Source organism: Oryctolagus cuniculus, chromosome 18 (assembly GCF_964237555.1).
Source record: "Oryctolagus cuniculus chromosome 18, mOryCun1.1, whole genome shotgun sequence".
Classification (NCBI taxonomy): domain Eukaryota; kingdom Metazoa; phylum Chordata; class Mammalia; order Lagomorpha; family Leporidae; genus Oryctolagus; species Oryctolagus cuniculus.
In genome coordinates this window covers 19,772,279-19,794,706 of record NC_091449.1, presented here as the reverse complement: position 1 = coordinate 19,794,706, position 22,428 = coordinate 19,772,279, and the positions used below count along the sequence as shown (strand labels likewise).

Below are 22,428 nucleotides of genomic sequence, written 5' to 3'. Positions count from 1 at the left end.
GTTCCCCGCTAACGCATCCGGGAAAACCAGCAAAAGATGACCCAAGTGCTTGGGCCCTTGCCACCCACACAGGAGACCCAGGTGGAGTTCCTGGCTTCCACCCTGTCCAGCTCTGGCCATTGCAGCCATTTGAGTCAACCAGCAGATGGAAGCTATGTCTTTCCTTCTCTCTGTAATGTTTTCAAATAAATCTAGGTCTATGGCTTCTGACTCCAGCTCCAGCCCTTATATAAGCCTACCATTGCAGGCATCTGTAGTATCTTTCTATCCCTCAAACAAATTTAATCTCCAGGATAAAATCCAAAATTATTCGATAAACAAAGAACTAGAAAAATGTGACCCATTATCATGGGAAAATAAGATCAACAGATGTCAAAGTTAAGAGTACCTAGATTTTTAAATGTCAACTAAAGACTTTTTGAGATTAACACTATGCTACATTAAGTAAACATGAACACACTTGAATAGATGGAATTATAGACTTTGAATATGAAAACCCTTAACAATGAAAAATACAAGAGCTACAGTTTAAAAAATGTTAGGATGGGCTTGAAAGCAGAACTGATATAACAGAGGAGTCACTTAACAAATGTTCAATAAAAATTACTCTTGGAACCAGCATTTTAGTACAGTGGTTAAGCCACTACTTGTGATCCTCATCCAACCCAGCTTCCTGCTAATAGTCCTGGGAAGGCAGCAGAAGACAGGCCAAGTACTTGGGCTCCTGCCATGTTCCTGCGTCCTGGCTTTGGGCTGCCCCACACCTGGCTGCTGTGGCCATTTGGGGGTGTGAACCAGCAGACAAATTTTTGTCTCTCTGCCTTTCTGATCAATCAATAAATCTTTGTTGTTATTCATAAAAATGTCTAAGCCCAAATGATGTGTCACAAATGTTAGGAATGCAAAGACACAGACTATAGTATACATAACATTTTAAAATAAAACAGATTTGGAGTATGCTGTCATTTTTAATTTTAATAAAATAGATAATTTCATATTACATAGAGAGCAAGTCGATTCACACATCGTTGATAAAATTTTAGAAATATATTCTATAAAAAGTTTAGTATTTGGGAATTAATTCATTATAACATGATTTCTACAGGTACAGTGTTCCCATCCTCACCCCCATTCTTATTAATTTTGAAATTTAAAAAATACAGAAAAGTACAAAAAATAAGACAAGATATCCATATACCACACTCCAGAAGTAGCCACTATTTTCATACTTACTTGCAAATCTTTAGGAGATGCTTCTATAAAAAGCCAAAGTCCCCTTTAACCACCCACCTCCCACATTCATGCCCTACCCTCTCCACTCTTCACAGACGACCAATGTCAGGTCTGTATCCTTCCAATTAATTTCAAAAACATTTACATACATATGTGTGTGCACGTGTGTGTATGTGTGTATATATACATATATATCTATTACCAATGTTAAGTACTGTTTTGTTAAGAGTTTTAATTCAAATTTACAAACTCATTGTACTATATGCATCACTCTGCAACTTGATTTTCCCCTCAATTTCTGGAATATTCCTGTTAATGCATGTTAATCTCATTTGCTCCATTTTTACAAATATATGTACAGTATTCCATTCCAAGAATCTTCTTTTCTATTCCCAAAAAGCATTTAAGTTATTTCCAATTTTTGGCTGCGATAAATCAAGCCATAGTAAATATTCTGGCGCATATTTTCTTTGCATACATACAGGTAGAATTGCTAAGTGTTTTTGAATGTTATAAGCAATGTTTCCCTACTCTTAATGTCACAACTATTTTACCACATCTTTTGAGATATTCCTGTTTTCAATCCTTGTAGATTTTACTTTTGTGTATAGTTCTGTTATTTTTTCCTTTTGGAGAACAAGTTATCTCCAAACAGTTTCCAAAATCATCTCATTTCTTTACCCACTGATGCCATTTCTGTCATATCCCAAATTCTAACACATGCATAGGTCTCTCTGGAAGATTCCTTCTGTTCTGCTGAATCAATTCCACAAGTTTTATATTATTTGTAGGTGATCATATCTACTTTTGTCTCTTCCTTTCCAATTCTTACAACTTAATTTTCTTATGCTGGTGAAGATCTCCAGATCTATGCTGATAATAGTAATAGGCATCTGTTTTCTGCTCCCAATTTTAGTGGAAATGTGTCTAAAATTTCAGCATTACCTTTGCTGTTTGCTGTAGTTTTTTTGTTGTTGGATACAGGCTTTTTATCATACAACTGTCCTTTTCTTCAGCATGAACTTGCTGGTGTCCCCTAAGTTTTCAGTATTTGTTAAAGTTTATTTCATTTGTATTTCAAATTCCTGGTGAATTTTCAAAATATTTACAGGGTTTTTAATGAGTATGAATTTTCTGGTGTCGAATGTGGTGTGACTTCTGGCTGAAAGCCTTCCCACACTCACTACACTGATAAGGCTTCTTACCTGTGTGGATTCTCAAATGCAGAGCAAGGGTTGAGAACTGAGAGAAAGCTTTCCCACATTCATTGCAGCCATAGGGTTTCTCACCGGTGTGGCTTCTCACATGTACAGTAAGAGATGAACTCTGAGAGAAGGCTTTTCCACAAACATTGCATTCATAAGGCTTATCACCTGAATGAATTCTCACATGCACAATCAGTGACGTTCGTTGAGAGAAGGCTTTTCCACATTCATTACATTCATAGGGTTTTTCTCCAGTGTGAATGTTCTGATGTTTTATGAGGTACTTCTTCTGGCCAAAAGCTGTTCCACATTCATTACATTTAAAGGGTTTCTCTCCAATATGAATTTTCTCATGCTCAGTAAGGTTTGATTTGCCACTAAAGGTTTTCCCACACTCCTTACATACAAAGGGCTTTTCTCCCGTGTGAGTTCTCTGGTGTCTGATGAGGTTGGACTTCTGAATAAAAGCTTTCCCACAATCTTTACACTCAAAAGGTTTCTCTCCAGTGTGAATTTTCTGATGGGTAAGCAGGTTTTCCTTCTGGCTAAAGGATTTCCCACAATCATTACATTCAAAAAGCTTCTCTCCAGTATGGGTGTTTTGATGTTTAATGACATACTGCTTTTGGCTAAAGGCTTTCCCACATTCATTACACTCAAAAGGCTTCTCTCTAGTATGAAAATGTTCATGCTCAGTGAGATTTGATTTGTGGCTGAAGCCTTTCCCACATACCTTACAGGAAAAGGGGTTTTCCCCACTATAAATTCTCTGCTGACTGCTGCGTGACATCTGAATAGAAGCTTTCCCACATTCACAAGGTTTCTCTCCAGTAATAATTTTTTGATGAACGAAGATCTACTTTCAGCTGAAGATATTTCCACATTTCTTATAAATATAAGTCTCCTCCATGGATATGACCTTTTAAACGCAAAGTAAGAAAAGTTTGAGAAAATTTTATCATTCTCAGTACATTCAAAAATTTGCTAATATTCAATGAAGTTTCGTGATAATCAGTGGTTACTACCCAGCATGAATTTTCTGTTTAATGAGATTTTTAATCCAGTTAAACACTTCTCAATATTCCTTAGAAGCACCGAATTTCTTCTGATGCTTTTTACATTAAATGAGATAACATGTAAGGAACAGGTTTCCCTACATTCAGTAAATTTATATAATTTTTCTCCAGTGAATACTCTGGGATCAGATGGGGCATAACTCTCAACTGAAGGCATTTCTACATTAATATATTAAAAAAAATTTTCCTTTTCTTTTCTTTATTTGAAATGCTGAGTAGGAGAGATCTTCCATCTGCTGGTACACTCCCTAAATGGTCCTAACAGCCATGACTGTGCCAGACTGAAGCCAGGAGCCAGGAGCCCCATGCAGGTACCCACCATGGGTGCAGGGGCCCAAGGACTTGGGCCATCCTCTGCTGCTTTCCCAGGAGCATTAGCAGAGAGCTGGATCAGAAGTGGGGCAGCCAGGATCTGAACTAGCACCCACGTGGGATGTCAGTGCCACAGACAGTGGCCATACCCACTGGTCCCTAATTTACATTTAAAGGGAGTTTTACCATAAATGAGTAAGCAATGTTAGAGGATTTCTAAACTAAGTCGTTAAGTCTTTTGTATACAACTTCCCTTATGATTAAGTCTAAATTGTGCTTCAAACTCAAAACTTCAAAAAGATATTGCCTTAAAAGAAATAAAGTTGAGATCAGAGGAATGACTTCTCAGTTCTCTTATATTAACTTTTTTTCCTCAGTCTGTAGTTTACTAGAGATGAATGCACTTGCCTTCCAAATATTGTTGCCCCAAATATTGTTGTCTGCTCATCATCATCTTAGGCTTCACTTAAAATGGAATACACACAATCATTTTAAAAGAAGATAACAGTTGGGGCCGGCACAGTGGCATGGCGGGTAAAGCCATTGCCTGCAGTGCTGGCATCCCATATGGGCGTCAGTTCAAGTTTTGGCTGTTCCACTTCCGATCCAGCTCTCTGCTGTGGCCTGGGAAAGCAGTAGAAGATGGCCCAACTCTTTGGGCCCCTGCACCCTCATGGGAGACCCGGAGGAAACTCTTGGCTCCTGGTTTCGCATTGGCACAGCTCCAGCTGTTGCAGCCAACTGGGGAATGAACCAGTGGATGGAAGACCTCTCTCTCTCTGCCTCTTTGTAACTCTGACTTTCAAATAAATAAGCAGGGGCTGGCACCGTGGTGCAGCAGGTTAACGCCCTGGCCTGAAGCGCCAGCATCCCATATGGGTGCCGGTTTGAGACCTGCCCACTCCACTTCTGATCCAGCTCTCTGCTATGGCCTGGGAAAGCAGTGGTCCAGGTCCTTGGGCTCCCGTACCTACGTGGGAGACCTGGAAGAAGCTCCTGGCTTCCGATCGGCACAGTTCTGGCCGTTGCGGCAATCTGGAGAGTGAACCTTCGGATAGAAGTCCTCTCTCTCTCTCTCTGCCTCTCCTCTCTGTGTGTAACTCTGACTTTCAAATAAATAAATAAATCTTTCAAAAACAAACAAACAAACAAATTTTTTTTTAAAAAAAGTTAAGGCCAAAGACCAGTGATGTGGTGTAATGGGTAAAGTTGCTGCCTGTAGTGCCAGCATCCCATGTGGGTGCCAGTTGAGGTCCTGGCTGCTCTACTTCTAATCCAGCTCTCTGCTATGGCCTGGAAAAGCAGTAGAAGATGGCCCAAGTCCTTGGGTCCCTGCCCCATGTACGAGACCCAGAAGAAGCTCCAGGAACCTGGCTTCAGTTCAGCCCAGCTCCAGCCATTGCGGCCATTTGGGGAGTGAACTAGTGGGTGGAAGACCTCCCTTTCTCTACCTCTGCCTCTGTAACTCCACCTTTCAAATAAACAAAAAGGGGCTGGCACTGTGACATTGAGGGTAAAGCCGCAGCTTGTAGTGCTGGATCCCATATGGCGCCAGTCAAGTCTCGGCTGTTCCACTTCTGATCCAGCTCTCTGCTATGGGCTGGGAAAGCAGCAGAGGATGGTCCAAGTCCTCGAGACCTCTCTCTCTGCCTCTGCAACTCTACCTTTCAAATAAATAAATCTTTAAAAAAAAAAAAAAAAAAACTTAAGGCAAAAAGTGCTCAGAATCATGTTTGGCACATGGTAAGCACTCAATAAATACTACTGTTATTTGTGCATTGAGAGGATTAATTCTGGCAGCCTATCAGTATGAAATAATCCGTATGACTAATGTCTTCAACTACATTTTGGGAAGGAGGGCAGGCATTTAGGCTAGTGGTTGACAACTGAGATACCTATGTCCTGAATCAGAATGCCTTTTCATACCTACTTCTGACTCCAGACTCCAGCTTTCTGCTAATGCAGACCTTGAAGAGAGGCAGCAGTGATGGCCCAAGCAGTTGGGTTTTGCCGCCACATGGGAGACCTAGACTGAGTTCTGGCTTCTGACTTCAGCGTCAGTCCAGCCTCAGCCATGGTGGGCATCTGAAAGTAAACCAGCGGGGGCTGGTGTTGTGGCACAGTGGGTTTAGCCGCTGCAATGCCAGCATCCCACATGAGTGCCAGTTCAAGTCCAAGCTGCTCCACTTCCAATCCAGCTCCCTGCTAATGTGCCTGGGAAAGCAGCAGAAGATAGCCCAAATCCCTGAGCCCCTGCCACCGACATGGGAAGACCCCAAAGAAGGTCCTTGCTCCAGCCTGGCCCAGCCCCAGTCATCGCAGCCACTTGGGGAGTGAACCAGTGGATGAAAGATTTCTCTGTCTTGCCTTCTCTTTCTGAAACTTTTTCAAATAAATAAATCATTTTTAAAAACTAAAATAAATCAGTGGATAGTCAGTCTTCTGTGTCTCTCAAATAAGTGAATAACTTAAAATAAAATAGATTTGGGGAAGGGAATCCCTATGGAGGATACTAGGTGAAAAATTAACATTCACAGGGTCACAAAGCTTACTTGACTCTTGAGAAAAATCTTTTCCAATTCTGAACTTAACAAACTGCGTGACAAAGAAAAATTACCAAATAGGATAAAAAGGATGACCACATAAAAATGAGAAAGTCTACCTGGATGCTTAAGAAAGGGAAAAGATTAACCAACAACTGCTTTCTCCCAAACCACATTAAAATGACATGAAAAAAAGGAAATGAGATAAACTTACAAAAAAACAATATCTGGGGAGCTTGGCATACAACAGACATTAACAAAATTTTCAATAATGAAAAACATATGGAAGCTTTTCAATGCATAGCAGAGTAGTATCTGAGAAAGTTCATGTAAAGGTATTATAGCAAGCAATGCCAATGTCAAGCAAATCTGTTTTCTGTCACAAAATGAGAAAGACTCAAGAAATGAAAGGAATCAAGTATCTCAGGAAAAGGAATTAAGGATAGGAGCTGAACAAAAAAACAATAAAAAGAAATGCTGCATTTGCATCCTCCCAGCCAGGATGGCAAAAGCAGTGCAAAGTTCTTGGGCCCCTGCTCCTATGTGGGAGACCCAGAAGAAGCTTCTGGTTCCTGGCTTCAGGCCCAAATCCAGCCTTGTGGCCATCTGGGGAATGAACTGCAGATGGAAGATCTCACTCTATCTCTCTGCCTTTCAAATAAAAAGATAAATCTTAAAAAAAAAAAAAAAAAGTTCAAGAGACCAAAAAATTTGAGAACATATATTCAAATATTTCTCATTATTCATTAAATGAGTATTTTTTGTCTTTTTACTATGTGTGCATTTCTAGGCTCTACGGATTGATAGCACTGGACAAAACTGACAATTCCTTGCCCTCATCAAATTTACAATCTAGTGGACAAGAGAAAAACAAGAAAGGAGACGATTTGTTAAAAAGTCTTAAGTGGGGCCGGTTCTGTGATGTGGCAGATAAAGCCCCAGCCTGCAGCATCGGCATCCCATATGGGCAGCCGAGTCCCGGCTGTTCCACTTCCAATCCAGCTTCCTGCTATGGCCTGGGAAAGCAGTAGAAGATGGCCCAAGTCCTTAGACCTCTGCACCCACGTGGGAGACCCAGAAGAAGCTCCTGGATTCTGGCTTTGGATCAGCCCAGCTCCAGCTGTTGCAGCCACCTGGGGAGTGAACCAGCAGATGGAAGACTTCTCTCTCTCTCTCCAACTCTGCCTTTCAAATAAATAAGTCTTTAAAAAAAAAAAAAAGCCTCTTAAAAAGGCATTTTATCTACTAGGCCACAGGGCAGCAAAGGAAGGGCATTTTAATTTTTTTTCTTTTTTTGACAGGCAGAGTGGACAGTGAGAGAGACAGAGAGAAAGGTCTTCCTTTTTTCCGTTGGTTCACCCCCAATGGCCACTGCGGCCGGCGCACCACACTGATCCGAAGACAGGAGCCAGGTGCTTCTCCTGGTCTCCCATGGGGTGCAGGGCCCAAGGACTTGGGCCATCCTCCACTGCCTTTCTGGGCCACAGCAGAGAGCTGACCTGGAAGAGGAGCAACCAGAACAGAATCCAGCGCCCTGACCGGGACTAGAACCCGGTGTGCTGGCACCGCAGGCAGAGGATTAGCCTATTGAGCCACAGCGCTCGCCATAAGGGCATTTTAAATAGAAGTTAAGTGAGTCCACAGGCCCTGAAGTCTGCCAAGTGTATTAAATATATAACCTATGAATTATACTTTGGTATATCACATTCCTCATGTCTTCCTGATAATAATAATAGCAAGAAGTACTTATAATTCTAGTGTCACATGAGGAAGGCTGTGAGCAGATAGCTGCTACTGACATTCTAAGGAAAAGTCCTCACATGTGGTGCCCCCCCAAAATCATAAGGCTCAGTGTAAAGAGCCAAAGTGCAGCTCCTTGTTTATGACAACAGAATCCAGGAATGCAGCCTGGTTGAAAGGAGACTTACTGGACCCACTGGCATTTCTGAATGACAGGGAATCATAGACTGAAGCAAAGAAATGCAGATAACATCCTTTTTCTTTTTTTTTAAATCAGGCCGAGTTACAGACAAAGGAGAGACAGAGAAAGATATCTTCCATCTGCTGGTTCACTCCCCAAATAGCTACCACTACCAGAGCTCTGCCAGGTTGAAGCCAGCAGCCAGGAGCCTCCTCTGGGTCTCCCACAGAAACCCAAGAACCCAGGCCATCCTTTGCTGCCCTCCCAGGCACACTAGCAGGGAGCCTGACAGGGACTCGATGTGGGATGCCGGCACCTCAGGCTGTGGCTTTAACCCACTGTGCCACAGCACTGGGCCCAAAGACACCATCCTTGAATAAAGTAGCCTATTAGTATAGATGGACAGATGAGGTCATAGTTTTCCATGTCTACTTGAATATGAACAGAAGATGATCAACAGGGATGCCACTAAAAACAAGTCCAAAAAAAAACTCCTGAACTCTCAACATTCCAATAGTTTTCTACTTCAGTAAATAGGAATCATCAACTCCAGTCAGTTTTCCTCTTATAATCTATAACAATCTACCCTTTAAACTATCTCTCTCTCTTTTTTTTTTTGGACAGGCAGAGTTAGACAGTGAGAGAGAGAGAAAGGTCTTCCTTTTTCCGCTGGTTCACCCCTCAAGTGGCTGCTATGGCCGGTGCACTGCAGCAGGCGCGCTGCGCAGATCCGAAGCCAGGAGCCAGGTGCTTCCTCCTGGCCTCCCATGTGGGTGCAGGGCCCAAGCACTTGGGCCATCCTCCACTGCCTTCCTGGGCCACAGCAGAGAGCTGGACTGGAGGAGCAGCAACCGGGACTAGAACCCGGGGTGCTGGCGCCACAGGCAGAGGATTAGCCTAGTGAGCCGTGGCGCTGGCCCCTTTAAACTATCTCAAGCACTGCACTCTATGGGGCCACGGTTGTGGTACACCAGGTTAAACCACCACCTTTGATGCTGGCATCCATACGAGCACAGGTTCAAGACCAGGCTATTCCACTCTGTTCCGGCTCCCTGCTGATGGGCCTGGTAAAGAAGTAAATGATGACCCTAGTACTGGGGCCCCTGCCACTCACCTGGAAGACATGGATAGAATTTTAGGTTCCTGGTTTCTACAGCCATGTGGGGAGTAAACCAGTGGATAGAAGATATCTCGATTCTACCCCAATCCCACTTCTCTTAGGAATCTTGCCTTTCAGATAAATTTATCTTTGAAAAACAAAAACAAAAAAATCAAAATCCTTCTTGTCATTAAACTACCACCACATTCTCACCTGGATTCCTACAATGGTTTCTCTAAGCCACGTTCCCCTATCTACTTTATTCTCTATATAACACACCAATTATTCCTTTCATAATGTAATTCTGATCTTATTACTCTTCTCAATTATTACTGGTCTCCCAAACCACTCAGAATAAAGGTCACAGCCTGGGATTTGGCTTGTTACCAAATCTACTCCTATTCCCTTTCACATACTCTGCTCCAGCCCACTGCCCTGATCACTATTCCTTGAATATGACAATAAGCTACTTCCTTATGGCACTTAATGAGTTTTCTGTTCCTTCTGGCTCAACGTTCTTCCACCAAATAACATGTCTCACTGTCACTCTTTAGATCTTTTCATAAGTCACTTGGGGCCGGCGCTGTGGTGCAGCAGGTTAAAGCCCCAGCCTGCAGTGCAGGCGTGCTATGTGGGCACCGGTTCTAGTCCCGGCTGCTGCACTTCTGACCCAGCTCTCTGCTATGGCTTGGGAAAGCAGTAGAAGATGGCCCAAGTCCTTGGGCCCCTGCACCTGCCTGGAGACACGGAAGACACTCCTGGCTGGATCAGCTCAGCTCTGGCCGTTGGGGTCATTTGGGAAGTGAACCAATGGATGGAGGATCTCTCTCTCTCTCTGGCTCTACGTCTCTCTGTAACTTTGCCTTTCAAGTAAGTAAGTAAGTAAATAAATAAATAAATCTTTAAAAAAAAAAGTCACTGATAGGCCTTTCTCTGGCCAACTTATTTAAAATTACACTCCCAACTGGCCCCCTCTGTGAGTTTTCCTTGTTGTATCTTTTTGCATAACAACTGTCACCATATGATGGAATGCTTTTGCACTTAATTACTCATAATCTGTCTTCCCCAACTGCAACACAGATTCTCAGAAGGGAGAGTTTTTTTTTTTTTAAAAGGATTGATTTGGCTAATCCTCCGCCTTGCGGCGCCAGCACACCGGATTCTAGTCCCGGTCAGGGCGCCGGATTCTGTCCCGGTTGCCCCTCTTCCAGGCCAGCTCTCTGCTGTGGCCAGGGAGTGCAGTGGAGGATGGCCCAAGTGCTTGGGCCCTGCACCCCATGGGAGACCAGGAGAAGCACCTGGCTCCTGCCATCGGATCAGCGTGGTGCGCCGGCTGCAGCGCGCCGGCCGCGGCAGCCATTGGAGGGTGAACCAACGGCAAAAGGAAGACCTTTCTCTCTGTCTCTCTCTCTCTCACTGTCCACTCTGCCTGTCAAAAAAAAAAAAAAAAAAAAAAAAAAAGATTGATTTTATTTATTTGAAAGTCAGAATCACAAAGAGAGGTCTTTTTTTTTTTTTTTTTTTTTGGACAGGCAGAGTGGACAGTGAGAGAGAGAGACAGAGAGAAAGGTCTTCCTTTGCCGTTGGTTCACCCTCCAATGGCCGCCGCGGCCAGCGCGCTGCAGCCAGCGCACCGCGCTGATCTGATGGCAGGAGCCAGGAGCCAGGTGCTTTTCCTGGTCTCCCAAGGGGTGCAGGGCCCAAGCACCTGGGTCATCCTCCACTGCACTCCCTGGCCACAGCAGAGAGCTGGCCTGGAAGAGGGGCAACCGGGACAGAATCCGGTGCCCCGACCGGGACTAGAACCCAGTGTGCCGGCCCCGCAAGGCGGAGGATTAGCCTAGTGAGCCGCGGCGCCAGCCTCAAAGAGAGGTCTTACATCTGCTGGTTCACTCCTCAGTTGGCCCCAACAGCTAGAGCTGCACCGATCCGAAGTCAGGAGCCAGGAGTTTCCTCTGGGTCTGTCTCTCTCTCTCTCTCTCTCTCTGTAACTCTGACTTTCAAATAAATAAATAAATCTTAAAAAAAAAAAAAAAAAACAACAACACAAGGACAATGTATGAAGACATACATATGAAAAGGTGGACAGGAAACTGGATATGACTAAAAGAGAATCCTAACAGAGGCAATATGAAATGAAGTAAAAATGTTACACAAGTGGCTGGCGCCATGGCTCACTTGGCTAATCCTCTGCCTGCGGCGCCGGCACACCAGGTTCTAGTCCTGGTTGCCCCTCTTCCAGTCCAGCTCTCTGCTGTGGCCCAGGAGGGCAGTAGAGGATGGTGCAAGTGCTTGGGCCCTGCCTGCGCATGGGAGTTCGCGAGGAAGTACCTGGCTCCTGGCTTCAGATCAGCGCAGCATCGGCCGTAGCGGCCATTTAGGGGTGAACCAACGGAAGGAAGACCTTTCTCTCAAACTCTTTCCCTCACTTTCTGTCTCTCTCTCTCTCACTAACTCTGCCTGTCAAAAAAAAAAAAAAAAAAAAACAACCTGGCTTTGGCCTGGCCCAGCCCCACCTATTGTGGGCATTTGGGGAGAGAACCAATAGATAGAAGATCTCTCTCTCTCTGCCTTTCAAATAAAAATAAATGAATAAAAAAGTAGAATACTGAAACTGAAAAAATAATGATGTGTCACTCAGGTGTCAGAAATTTATATCAAGTGATACTCAAAGAGTTCTAAAGAAATATCTTTCAAAGCACTTCAGAGGTATCAATGTTGACTGAACAGTTGGATCTGCCTCATTGTCATTCACTTACCTGGACACACGTGCTTTCCACTTCTTTCTTTCATGTACAATCTGGTCACGTTACAACCTCTACTGAGGTAGTATGACACAGTACTACAACATTAATGCTGGTGCCAAAGTACCATCGTAGAACTCAGGCTGAGCCCTGGGGCCTCCAAGCCCTCTGACCAGGATTGCACAAGGAAGCGGCCCTGTAAAACAAAACAGAGTAATGACCTTCTGCCTTAGAGCCTAGAGCACACACAATCATGTGAGCTGGGGTACCAGGACTCTCTGAATCCTGAATTTCAAAACTATACTCAGTAAACCATTTAAAGAGGGCAGGCATCTGGCACAGTGGTTAAGATGCTGGCTGAGATGGCTATAAGGTGGTTAGGTCCCTGTCACCCATGTGGAAGGTCTAGACTGAGTTCTTAGCTCCCAGGTTCAGCCCAGTCCAGCCTTAGCTGTTGTAGGCATTTGAGGAGTAGGCCAGTGGAGGAAAACTGTCTCTCTGGGTGTTTGCCTAATGAATTGAACAAAAATCTGTAATTAAAGTCTCCAGACATCCAGAAACTGAGAGGAAGAAAAAACTTGCAGAATTTAATTTTACTTACACAGGAAAACCTTTCACTCCTTGCATGACTGGTTGTTATTGTTCTCTGGCACCACATTTATGAACAGGTTCCTGAATGGGTTTTAATTATGGCTCTTAATCCTGGATGCATTCAATACACACATCAGAACTAAGCTACATGGGTACAATATCCAGGAAGCTGTTCTGACTGTATTCAGGGATAAAGTCAAAAGTTGGGACAGATATTAGGTACAGGGATGAAGTCGCCAGTTAGGACACAAGCATCCCATTTTGGAGTGGTTTGAGACTTGGCTACTCCAATTCCAATCCAGCTACCCACTAAGGTGTCTGGGAAGCAGGAGACAATGGTCCAAATTCTTGGGTTCTTGCCACCCACATGGGATACCTGGATGGAGTTCCAGGCATTTTGGGAGTGAGCCAGCAGACAGAAGATCTCTCTTTGTCTCTCCCTCTTTCTATCACCTACCCTTTCAAATAAATTAATAAACAAATCTTGGGGGGGGGGGTATCAAAACCAATGGCAGAAGAACTAGCTAATCCATTCACTGTATGTTTAGTCAAGCTGGTAGAGAAATATGTTAGCTCTAAATTACATGCAAGAGTGGCCCAGAACACCCACAACAGCGTGGTAGAAAGAGCAAGTCAGAGAAGTCCTTGAGGTAACAGATCTCAGAAATAATTAGTAAACAGCCATCGCTAAATAGGGGACCCATTCTCAGTGAGACTGCTGTTAACTGAGTCTAATAACACACAACAAAACCAGAAAAAACTCCAACCTCCATCTGACACAGATTCCTGAATAGGAGGCCGCAACAGGAAGCTGAAAAGCCTCAAAAGAACTGGGAATACTGGGAAGGTGTCTAAGAACCTGAAGAGATCAGAAATCTGTAGCTAGTATTTCCTTATCAAATGAGAAAAAAGAAGGAATTAACAAAAAGCAGAACCTAGATTAAAGAGAAAAGGACCACAGGAGGAAGCAGAAAACACAATCTTAAAAAGTACCTGCGGGTGTGATCCAGAGAGGCCAAATTTAGCAGTTTCTAATAGAGAAAGCACAAGCCAAAGGCCAAGCACCGGAAAGCACAGGGCTGCGGAAGGAAATCAGCTAACACTCGGAGAGGCTCGCGAAGCTTCACACACAGAATGCTAGCTTTTTCCCTCTTGCTTGTCCAGGAAAAGCACACAGACATGAGTAACATAAAATAACTTCTTTGTCCATATAAAGACACTTTAACAAAAACGGTGAAAATGAGTAGCATAATTTCCCTGATTTCCCAACAAATTTGCCTCTTAGGATCCTCTAGTGCTACAGCAAAGGCCTTCCGCCCCTTCAACGGCTCACTGACCCTAACCTGGTTCAGGCTCACTTCTTTCAGCAGCCTGGTTTCCCATAATTCGCTTTTAGAAGTTGCTAAATTTGGCATCTCTGAATGCCACTGCCAAGTACTTCTCAAGTCTATGATTTCTGCTCACCCCTGCAGTCCTCTGCTGTTTAATGTAAACTCTTTAAATAAATTCATCAGAAAAATACTGTCACAAAGCAGATTAAAACAGAAACACAACATAATTAAATGAACGAAAGATGACAACTTCTAATAAAGATTGCAGTACCATAGACTTTAGAGGTATTTTGTTTAATTAACATCTTTCCTGGCTGTTGCACCTAGGGCACAGCACTAGGCTCAGCTTAAAATCTATACTCCCAGAGCCACTGCTGTGGTGCAGCAGGTAAAGTCGGCACCTGCAGTGCCAGCATCCCATATAGGCACCAGTTTGAAACACAGCTGATACACTTCTGATGCAGCTCTCTGCTGTGGCCTGGGAAAGCAATGGAAGATGGCCCAAGTCCTTGGGCCCTAGCACCTGTGTGGGAAACCCAGAAGATTCTCCTGGCTCCTGGCTCCAGATTAGCCCAGCTCCGGTCATTACAGCCGTTCGGGGAATGAACCAGTGGATGGAAGACCTTTCTTTGTCTCTCCCTCTGCCTCTGTCACTCTGCCTTCCAAATAAATCAGTCTTAAAAAAAAATTTATACTCCTGGGGATGGCAGAGTAGCATAGCTCATAAAGCCAATGTCTATAGTGCCAGCACCCCATATGGGTGCTGGCTCAAGTCCCAGCTGCTCCACTTCCCATCCAGCTCTCTGCTAATGTATCTGGGAAAGTAGGAGAACATGGCCCAGGTCTTTGGGCCCCTGGGCCTATGTGGGAGAAACCCTAGCTTTGGTCAGGCCCAGTCCTGGCCATTATGAGAATGAACCAGTAGATGAAGATTTCTCTTTCTCTTCCTCTGTTTCTCTCTCTCTCTCTAACTCTGCCTTCCAAATAAAAATAAATCTTTAGGGGCTGGTGCTGTGGCCTAACAGTTAAAGCTGCCATATGTGATGCCAGGTACCAGTTCGTGTCCTTGTTGCCGCCATCTGGGGAAGGAATCAGCAGATGGAAGATCACATTCTCTCTGCCTCTCCCTCTCTCACTGTAACTCTACATTTCAAATAATAAATAAAATCTTAAAAAAATAAAACTTTATATTCCCAGAGATCCAATCAGTCTGGGCAAGCTCTAGCTACATATCTCTGCCTATCAATAATCATAATCTATATCTGACCACAAAAGCCAGCATCTTAACTAATATAAAAACACTGGAGGTATTTCTATTGAATTCTAAATAAAAAGAAGGATGCCACCTGCCTCAGAATTATTTACTAGTTATTACAAATATCACAGCAAGTTAAGCAGAGGAAAAAATTAACATAGAAATCAGTAGGCTTCATATATTCTTCTATCAAAAAATGACAAGAACATTTAGAAATAAACTTAGTAAACAAACAGGGTTTAAAACCTCTGACGTTTTAAGACACTCGAGAGAAACTAAAAGGAAGTTAGAATGAGTAAATACTTATCACATACATGGGTGGGAATATTTAATGTCATAAAGGTGTTCCTTTACCCTGTTATTTTTATAAATTTTATGCAATCTTCCCTAAAGGCTAGCGTTGTGCTGTAGCAGTTAAGCCACTTTCTGTGACACTGGCAACTCATACAGGTACAAAGATTCCAGACTGCTCCACTTCTGATCCAGCTCCCTGCTAACGTGCCTGGAAAAGCAGTGGAAGATAACTCAAGTAACTGGGCCCCTGCCACCCACACTGGAGACCAGGATGGCATTCCAGGCTCCTGGGTTCAGCCTGGCACAGCTGTTACAGCCCTTTGGAGAGTGAACAAGATGGAAGGTTTCTGTGTAATTCTTTAAAATAAATAAATAAATCTTTTTTGAAAAAGAGTTTTTATAGCCGGCGCCGTGGCTCAACAGGCTAATCCTCCGCCTAGCGGCGCCGGCACACCGGGTTCTAGTCCCGGTTGCCCCTCTTCCAGGCCAGCTCTCTGCTATGGCCAGGGAGTGCAGCGGAGGATGGCCCAAGTGCTTGGGCCCTGCACCCCATGGGAGACCAGGATAAGTACCTGGCTCCTGCCATTGGATCAGCACGGTGCGCCGGCCGCAGCGCGCTGGCTGCGGTGGCCATTGGAGGGTAAACCAACGGCAAAAAGGAAGACCTTTCTCCCTGTCTCTCTCTCACTGTCCACTCTGCCTGTCAAAAGAAAAAAAAAAAAAGAGTTTTTATTTATTTCAAAGGCAGAGCTACAAAGAGGAAGAGGCAGAGAGAAAGAGATCTTCATCCGCTGGCTCACTCCCCAAATGGCCCCAACAGCCAGAGCTGGGCCGATCCAAAGCCAGGAGCTTCTTCCAGATCTCCCACGTGGGTGCAGAGGCCCAAGGAGTTGGGCCATCCTCCACTGCATTCCCTGGCCATAGCAGAGAACTGGATCAGAAGTGGAGCAGCTGGGACTTGAACCTGCTGTGCCACAGCACCAGCCCCAGTAAATCTCTTTAAAAAGTTTTCTCCTTCTTTCTGGAACTTAAATAAGCTAATGCTAAACTTTACATATAAAAATAAGCAAGAACATCCAGGAAACTCTAAAAAAGATAAAGCAATAACAATAGACTAGTTACAGCAGACATTAACACAATTATAAAACCTTAAGATAAATAGGATCACAGGCTTAAAAAAGATGGACGAAAATATAAAGTTCAAAAACAGAACAAATACATACGAGCATTTACATGCTATCAAAAAGTGCATTTTAAAATACCAAGCTCTTGGGGGCTGGCACTGTGGCTCACTTGGCTAATCCTCTGCCTGCAACGCCAGCATCCCATATGGGAGCCAGGTTCTAGTCCTGGCTGCTCCTCTTCCAGTCCAGCTCTCTGCTGTGGCCCGGGAGGGCAGTGGAGGATGGCCCCAGTCCTTGGGCACCTGCACCTGCATGGGAGACCAGGAGGAAGCACCTGGCTCCTGATAGGCGTAGCTCTGGCCCTAGCGGCCATTTGGGGGGGTGGACCAACGGAAGGAAGACCTTTCTCTCTGTCTTTCTCACTGTCTAACTCTGTCAAGTAAAAAAAAATTAAAAAAACAAAAAACAAGGCCGGCGCCGCAGCTCACTAGGCTAATCCTCCGCCTAGCGGCGCCGGCACACCGGGTTCTAGTCCCGGTCGGGGCGCCGGATTCTGTCCCGGTTGCCCCTCTTCCAGGCCAGCTCTCTGCTGTGGCCCGGGAGTGCAGTGGAGGATGGCCCAGGTGCTTGGGCCCTGCACCCCTTGGGAGACCAGGAAAAGCACCTGGCTCCTGGCTCCTGCCATCGGATCAGCGCGGTGCGCCAGCCACAGCGCGCCGGCCGCGGCGGCCATTGGAGGGTGAACCAACGGCAAAGGAAGACCTTTCTCTCTGTCTCTCTCTCTCACTGTCCACTCTGCCTGTCAAAAAATAAAAATAAAAAAAATAAAAATAAAAAAAAAAACAAGCTCTTTTAATGGTGTTAAAACTGAGAACCGGGGGACCAGCGCTGTGCCATAGCAGATAAAGACACTGCCTGCCGTGCTGGCATCCCATATGGGTGCCAGTTCAAGTCCTGGCTGCTCTACTTCCAATCCAGCTTTCTGCTGTGGCTTGGGAAAGCAGCAGCAGCAGCAGACGGCCCAAGTCCTTGGGTCCCTGCACCTGCATGGAAGACCTGTAAGAAACTCCTGGCTTCAACTGGCCCAGCTCTAGCCACTGCAGCCATTTGGGGAGTGAACCAGACCAAAGACCTCTCTCTTTCTCTGCCTCTCTGTAACTTTGCCTTTGAAATAAATAAATAAATAAATCAGAAGGAGGAGGAAGAGGAGAAGGAGGTGGCAGTGGCTGGCATTGTACAGTGAATTGAGCCTCTGCCTGCACCAGATGGAACACTGGCTGTTCTACCTGATCTAGCTCCCTGCTTATGGGCCTGGAAAAGTAGTGGAAGATGGTTCAAGTGCTTGGGCACTTAAATTCTACCTACTGGGGCCGGCACTGTGGCGCAGTGGGTTAATGCCCTGGTCTGAAGCGCCAGCATCCCATATGGGCGCTGCTCCTCTTCCAACCCAGCTCTCTACTGTGGCCTGGGAGAGCAATAGAAGATGGCCCAAGTCCTTGGGCCCCTGCACCCGCACGGGAGATCAAGATGAAGCTCCTGGCTCCGGACTGGCACAGCTCCAGCCATTGTGGCCATCTGGGGATCCAATCAGCAGATGAGATTTCTCTCTCTCTCTGCCTCTCCTCTCTCTGTGTAACTCTTTCAAATAAATAAATCTTAAAACCATATTTACTGGCCGGCGCCACGGCTCACTAGGCTAATCCTCCGCCTGCAGCGCTGGCACCCCGGGTTCTAGTCCTGGTCGGGTCACCAGATTCTGTCCCGGTTCCTCCTCTTCCAGTTCAGCTCTCTGCTGTGGCCAGGGAGTGCAGTGGAGGATGGCCCAAGTCCTTGGGCCCTGCACCCACATGGGAGACCAGAAGCATCTGGCTCCTGGCTTCGGATCAGAATGGTGCACAGGCCGCAGTGGCCATTGGGGGGTGAACCAACGGAAAAGGAAGACCTTTCTCTCTGTCTCACTGTCCACTCTGCCTGTCCAAAAAAAAAAAAATTTACTTGGGACAAAGAATTTGATTGGAGAGAAGCAGGATGAGGTTCCTATATTTTTGTTGAATCATAAAAACAGACTACTTGTTTTTAGAGTAATCAAATTCATTCCTTAGCTTGAAAACAAATTAAAATAAATAAACCTAATGAGACTAACAACAAAATAGCTACATGTATTATTAAATGTTACAGACATTTTGACATGATAAGGTTAATAGTATCAGTATTGTTAGTTTGAAATCATTCTCTTTTTATTACAGGATTAAGCAAGAAGGTATTTATTTATGCCAACTTGTTTCAAAATTTTTATTATAAAATACAAAGTAAGATCTAGGAAATTAAGTAAAAATACTGTGTAATTGAAGCTGGATTAGAAATATTAATGGAGGCTCATAACTTCAAAAGATGAATTTTCTAGCTCTGCCATTTAAAATGGCATTGAAACACTCTTACCCCAGAGGAACAAGCACCCTCTAGATCTTTGTCTCTATTACTATCCTTTAATAAAAAGAATCAGAGCTCCTGGGAGACAGGATCAATTCCGGGTCTGAGAGGGAAGCTACAAGGTGAGATTGCAGTACAAGAAACCTTTCAATAAATGTAAAGCCAAAATAAGAACAGCTGACTTGAAGAGTGTCCACAGGCTAAAACCATAACACAAACATCCACCCAAAAAGAAAAAAAAAGCTTACAAACGAAAAATTCAGAAGACATTTAATTAACATGTGAGTTAACAATCTACTAAATGTAAAAGGAATGAAAAGACAGCCAGGGGGCTGGTGTTGTGGTATAGCAAGTAAAGCTGCCACCCGCAATTCTACATCCCAAATGGGCTCGATTGGGGTCCCTGCTACTCTCCTCCACTTTCAATACTGCTCCATGCTAATGGCCTGGGGAAAGCAGCAGAAGATGGCCCAAATAAAGTTACCAGCTCCAGCCAGGGGACTGAGACCATTTGGTGAGCGAACCAGCAGACTGAAGACCTACTACCTCTCTCTTGCCCTCTGTAACTCTTTCAAATAAAAATAAATAATTTTTTTAAAAAGTGACACTTTGAACTAATTTTAAAAATCAGGGCCAAGTATTCAGTTAAGACGCTCCTTGAACTCCCACAAACCATACCCAGGTGCCAGGGTTCAAGTCAGATGGGGCTGGTGCCGTGGCACAGTCGGTTAATCCCCTGCTTGCGGCGCCGGCATCCATATGGGCGGTTCGAGTCCCAGCTGCTCCAGCTCTCTGCTGTGGCCTGGGAAAGGCAGTAGAAGATGGCCCCAGTCCTTGGGCCTCTGCACCCACGTGGGAGACTGGGAGGAAGCACCCGGCTCCTGGCTTTGGATTGATGCAGCTCCAGCTGTTGCAGCCATTTGGGGAGTGAACCAACAAAACAAAGACCCTTTCTGTCTCTCCCTCTCACTGTCTGCAACTCTACCTCTCAAATAAAATCTTAAAAAAAGAAAAAAGTCAGCTTCTGACTCCAGCTGATACATACCCTAGGACACGTGGACAGGGCTCAAGTACTTGAGTCTGACTCAAGTTTCAGGCTCTTGGGCTCCAAGCTAGGCTTCAGGGCATTCAGGGAGTAAGCCAGTTAAAAAACAACTTAAGAATGTCTGTCCATCTCTATTTGTTTTTAGACCGTTCAAATAAATTTTTAAAGCTAAGTAAAAAGGTATTTGCCTTTGCCCTATGTATTCCAGTACTCTCTCTCTCACAACAGAGACAGCCAGTTTCTTACACTGAGTTTCTCAATAGAAACACAACGATAAATTTTTATTACCCTACACTGTGCAGCACCTTGCTTTTTCCATTTAATTATACATTTTTGGTGTCAGCGTCACCACTATAGAAAGCTTCCTCTTCCTCCTTTGGTAGAGCGCATTACTGTTGCACACACTTTTTAGAACCAATCTAAATGGGCTTAGTTTCTAATCTTTTCTTAGGCCAAAGAGTGCTGCAACAAGCAACCTGGTACCTGTTCAGTTTCCTGCAAAGGCAGTATATTTGTTAAGATTAACCTCCAGATGTGAACAAGCTGGGTCCAAAAGTTATCACAGATGCCACCAAATCACCCTTCATGCACCTTTTCTTATGCCAGTCCTAATACCAAGTTCTGAGGCTCTGAAATGTGTGAACTGTTGGGCTCCCATCTCCCCACACTCCAACTGAGTTTCTTTTTCTTACTTTTACTAACTATTGCTGCCTGGCTACTTTTCTATATTAAGTATAAAATCCACTTACCTAATTACAAAAGAAAAAAAAAACCTGTCAATGCTTTTATGAGGATTGTATTAAACCAATTTACTGACGTTTCCACTCTCTAATGTAATGCAGTTGTTCCAATCTCATGCCTCTAAGCAGTAGTACTTACAAAGTCCCAAAGTTTTGCACATTTCCCTTATCTCTTTATCGCTATTAGAGTGGCTTTCTCCAATTACTTATTTACCTGCCAGAAGCCATAAGGATATTGATTTGCAGATCTTACTCTGCTACCCTTTAGTCTTTTTAACTCTTTCATTATTTAAAGCTTTATTATTTAAAAGAGGACGGCAAGGGAAGTCTTTAGAAAAAGCGTCCAAGGAGATGCACTCGGTCTTCTCCATTACAATTACAAAGCTCATGTAAATTGCGAACATCTCCACCTACTAAGGAGTCAGATCACCTAGTATCTAGTGTAGACTCGTGGATAAATATCTCAACAAGTAATTTTTCTCCAAAAAATGAAGATACTTGTGGCAACCTAGAACCCCCGAATCCCTCCCCTAACCCTGGGCTCCCAGCGTTAAATGACAACGCTTTTTAAAGTATAACACTAAGTAATATAAAAATGTAAAAAAAAAAAAAAAAAAAAAAAAAGTACGTCGCTAGTCTAAGGCTTTGCCTAGCAAACCTTATTAAAGTAGATTAGGGAAGCTGGGGCATTGAAAAGCAGGCACCCCATAACAAAAAAATTCCTTTGAAAATATTGTTTCCAAAAAGGATTAAGAAAGAAATCACGGAGACTCGTATTCTCCCCAAAGCAAAAAGAAATGAGCCTTTATCTAAAAATTCGCCTTAAAAATAATCCATGGCCAGCCTTCTCCTCCCCTTGCAAATTTTCAAGTAAACCAGACGCTCCAGGAAAATGGCACCGTTATAATTATCAGCACTTTCGACAAGGGAAGCGCGGCTCCGACGCCGCACTTCAGCGCCAGACTCCATATTTTCACGTTCGGCGCAACCACACACACTCCCGCACCCACAGTTTCACATCTACTCAACAATTCCAAACAACAGGTCAAACTTTGCGGTCAAACTCAGGGTCACACACACTCGAACCCGCCTCGGAGGCCTCCACCTCCGCCCCACACACAGGCCAAGCGCTCTTAAACCCACTCCCCAACCTCGCGCTGCGCCCCTGGAAATCCAGAATCCTCCCCTTCGACCTCCCCGGCCCGACCGACCCAAGAGGCCCAGAGCCCACCTCCTACTTTCGCGCCACGTGGACCCGAGGGCCGTACTGACCCGCGGACAAAGACCAAAATGTCCACTCGGTGCGCTGCGCCTGCGCACTCCGAGGGCGAGTAGGCACTCCCAGAAGTCTCCGCGGCTCGGCCCGGCTCCTTGACGAAGGCCAGGCCCAGGCTGGTACGCAGTTACCTTGTGTTACTGACAAGGGCGCTTTTCCTGCCGTGGACTACATTTCCCGTAAGGCTTTGCTGCTCGATTCTCTGTCTC

At 44.6% G+C, this 22,428-nt stretch overlaps 1 protein-coding gene across 4 annotated transcripts; it reads right to left on the bottom strand.

Moving 5' to 3' along the window:
- Positions 1-955: 955 nt before the first annotated feature.
- On the bottom strand, positions 956-22,391 carry ZNF146 (zinc finger protein 146). 4 transcript variants are annotated; one of them, XM_070062487.1, is made up of 4 exons: positions 22,175-22,261; positions 19,837-19,960; positions 12,149-12,329; positions 956-3,357 (listed from the first exon to the last, which is right to left on the bottom strand). In XM_070062487.1, the coding sequence occupies exon 4, from the start codon at positions 3,226-3,228 to the stop codon at positions 2,350-2,352; it is 879 nt and encodes a 292-aa protein (XP_069918588.1). In that variant the 5' UTR covers positions 3,229-3,357; positions 12,149-12,329; positions 19,837-19,960; positions 22,175-22,261; the 3' UTR covers positions 956-2,349. The 4 variants fall into 4 exon arrangements, with proteins under 4 accessions (XP_069918588.1, XP_069918589.1, XP_008247785.1 ...); XM_070062488.1 differs by lacking the exon at positions 22,175-22,261 and adding an exon at positions 22,095-22,142; XM_008249563.4 differs by lacking the exon at positions 19,837-19,960 and having other exon boundaries at positions 22,175-22,391.
- Positions 22,392-22,428: the final 37 nt, after the last annotated feature.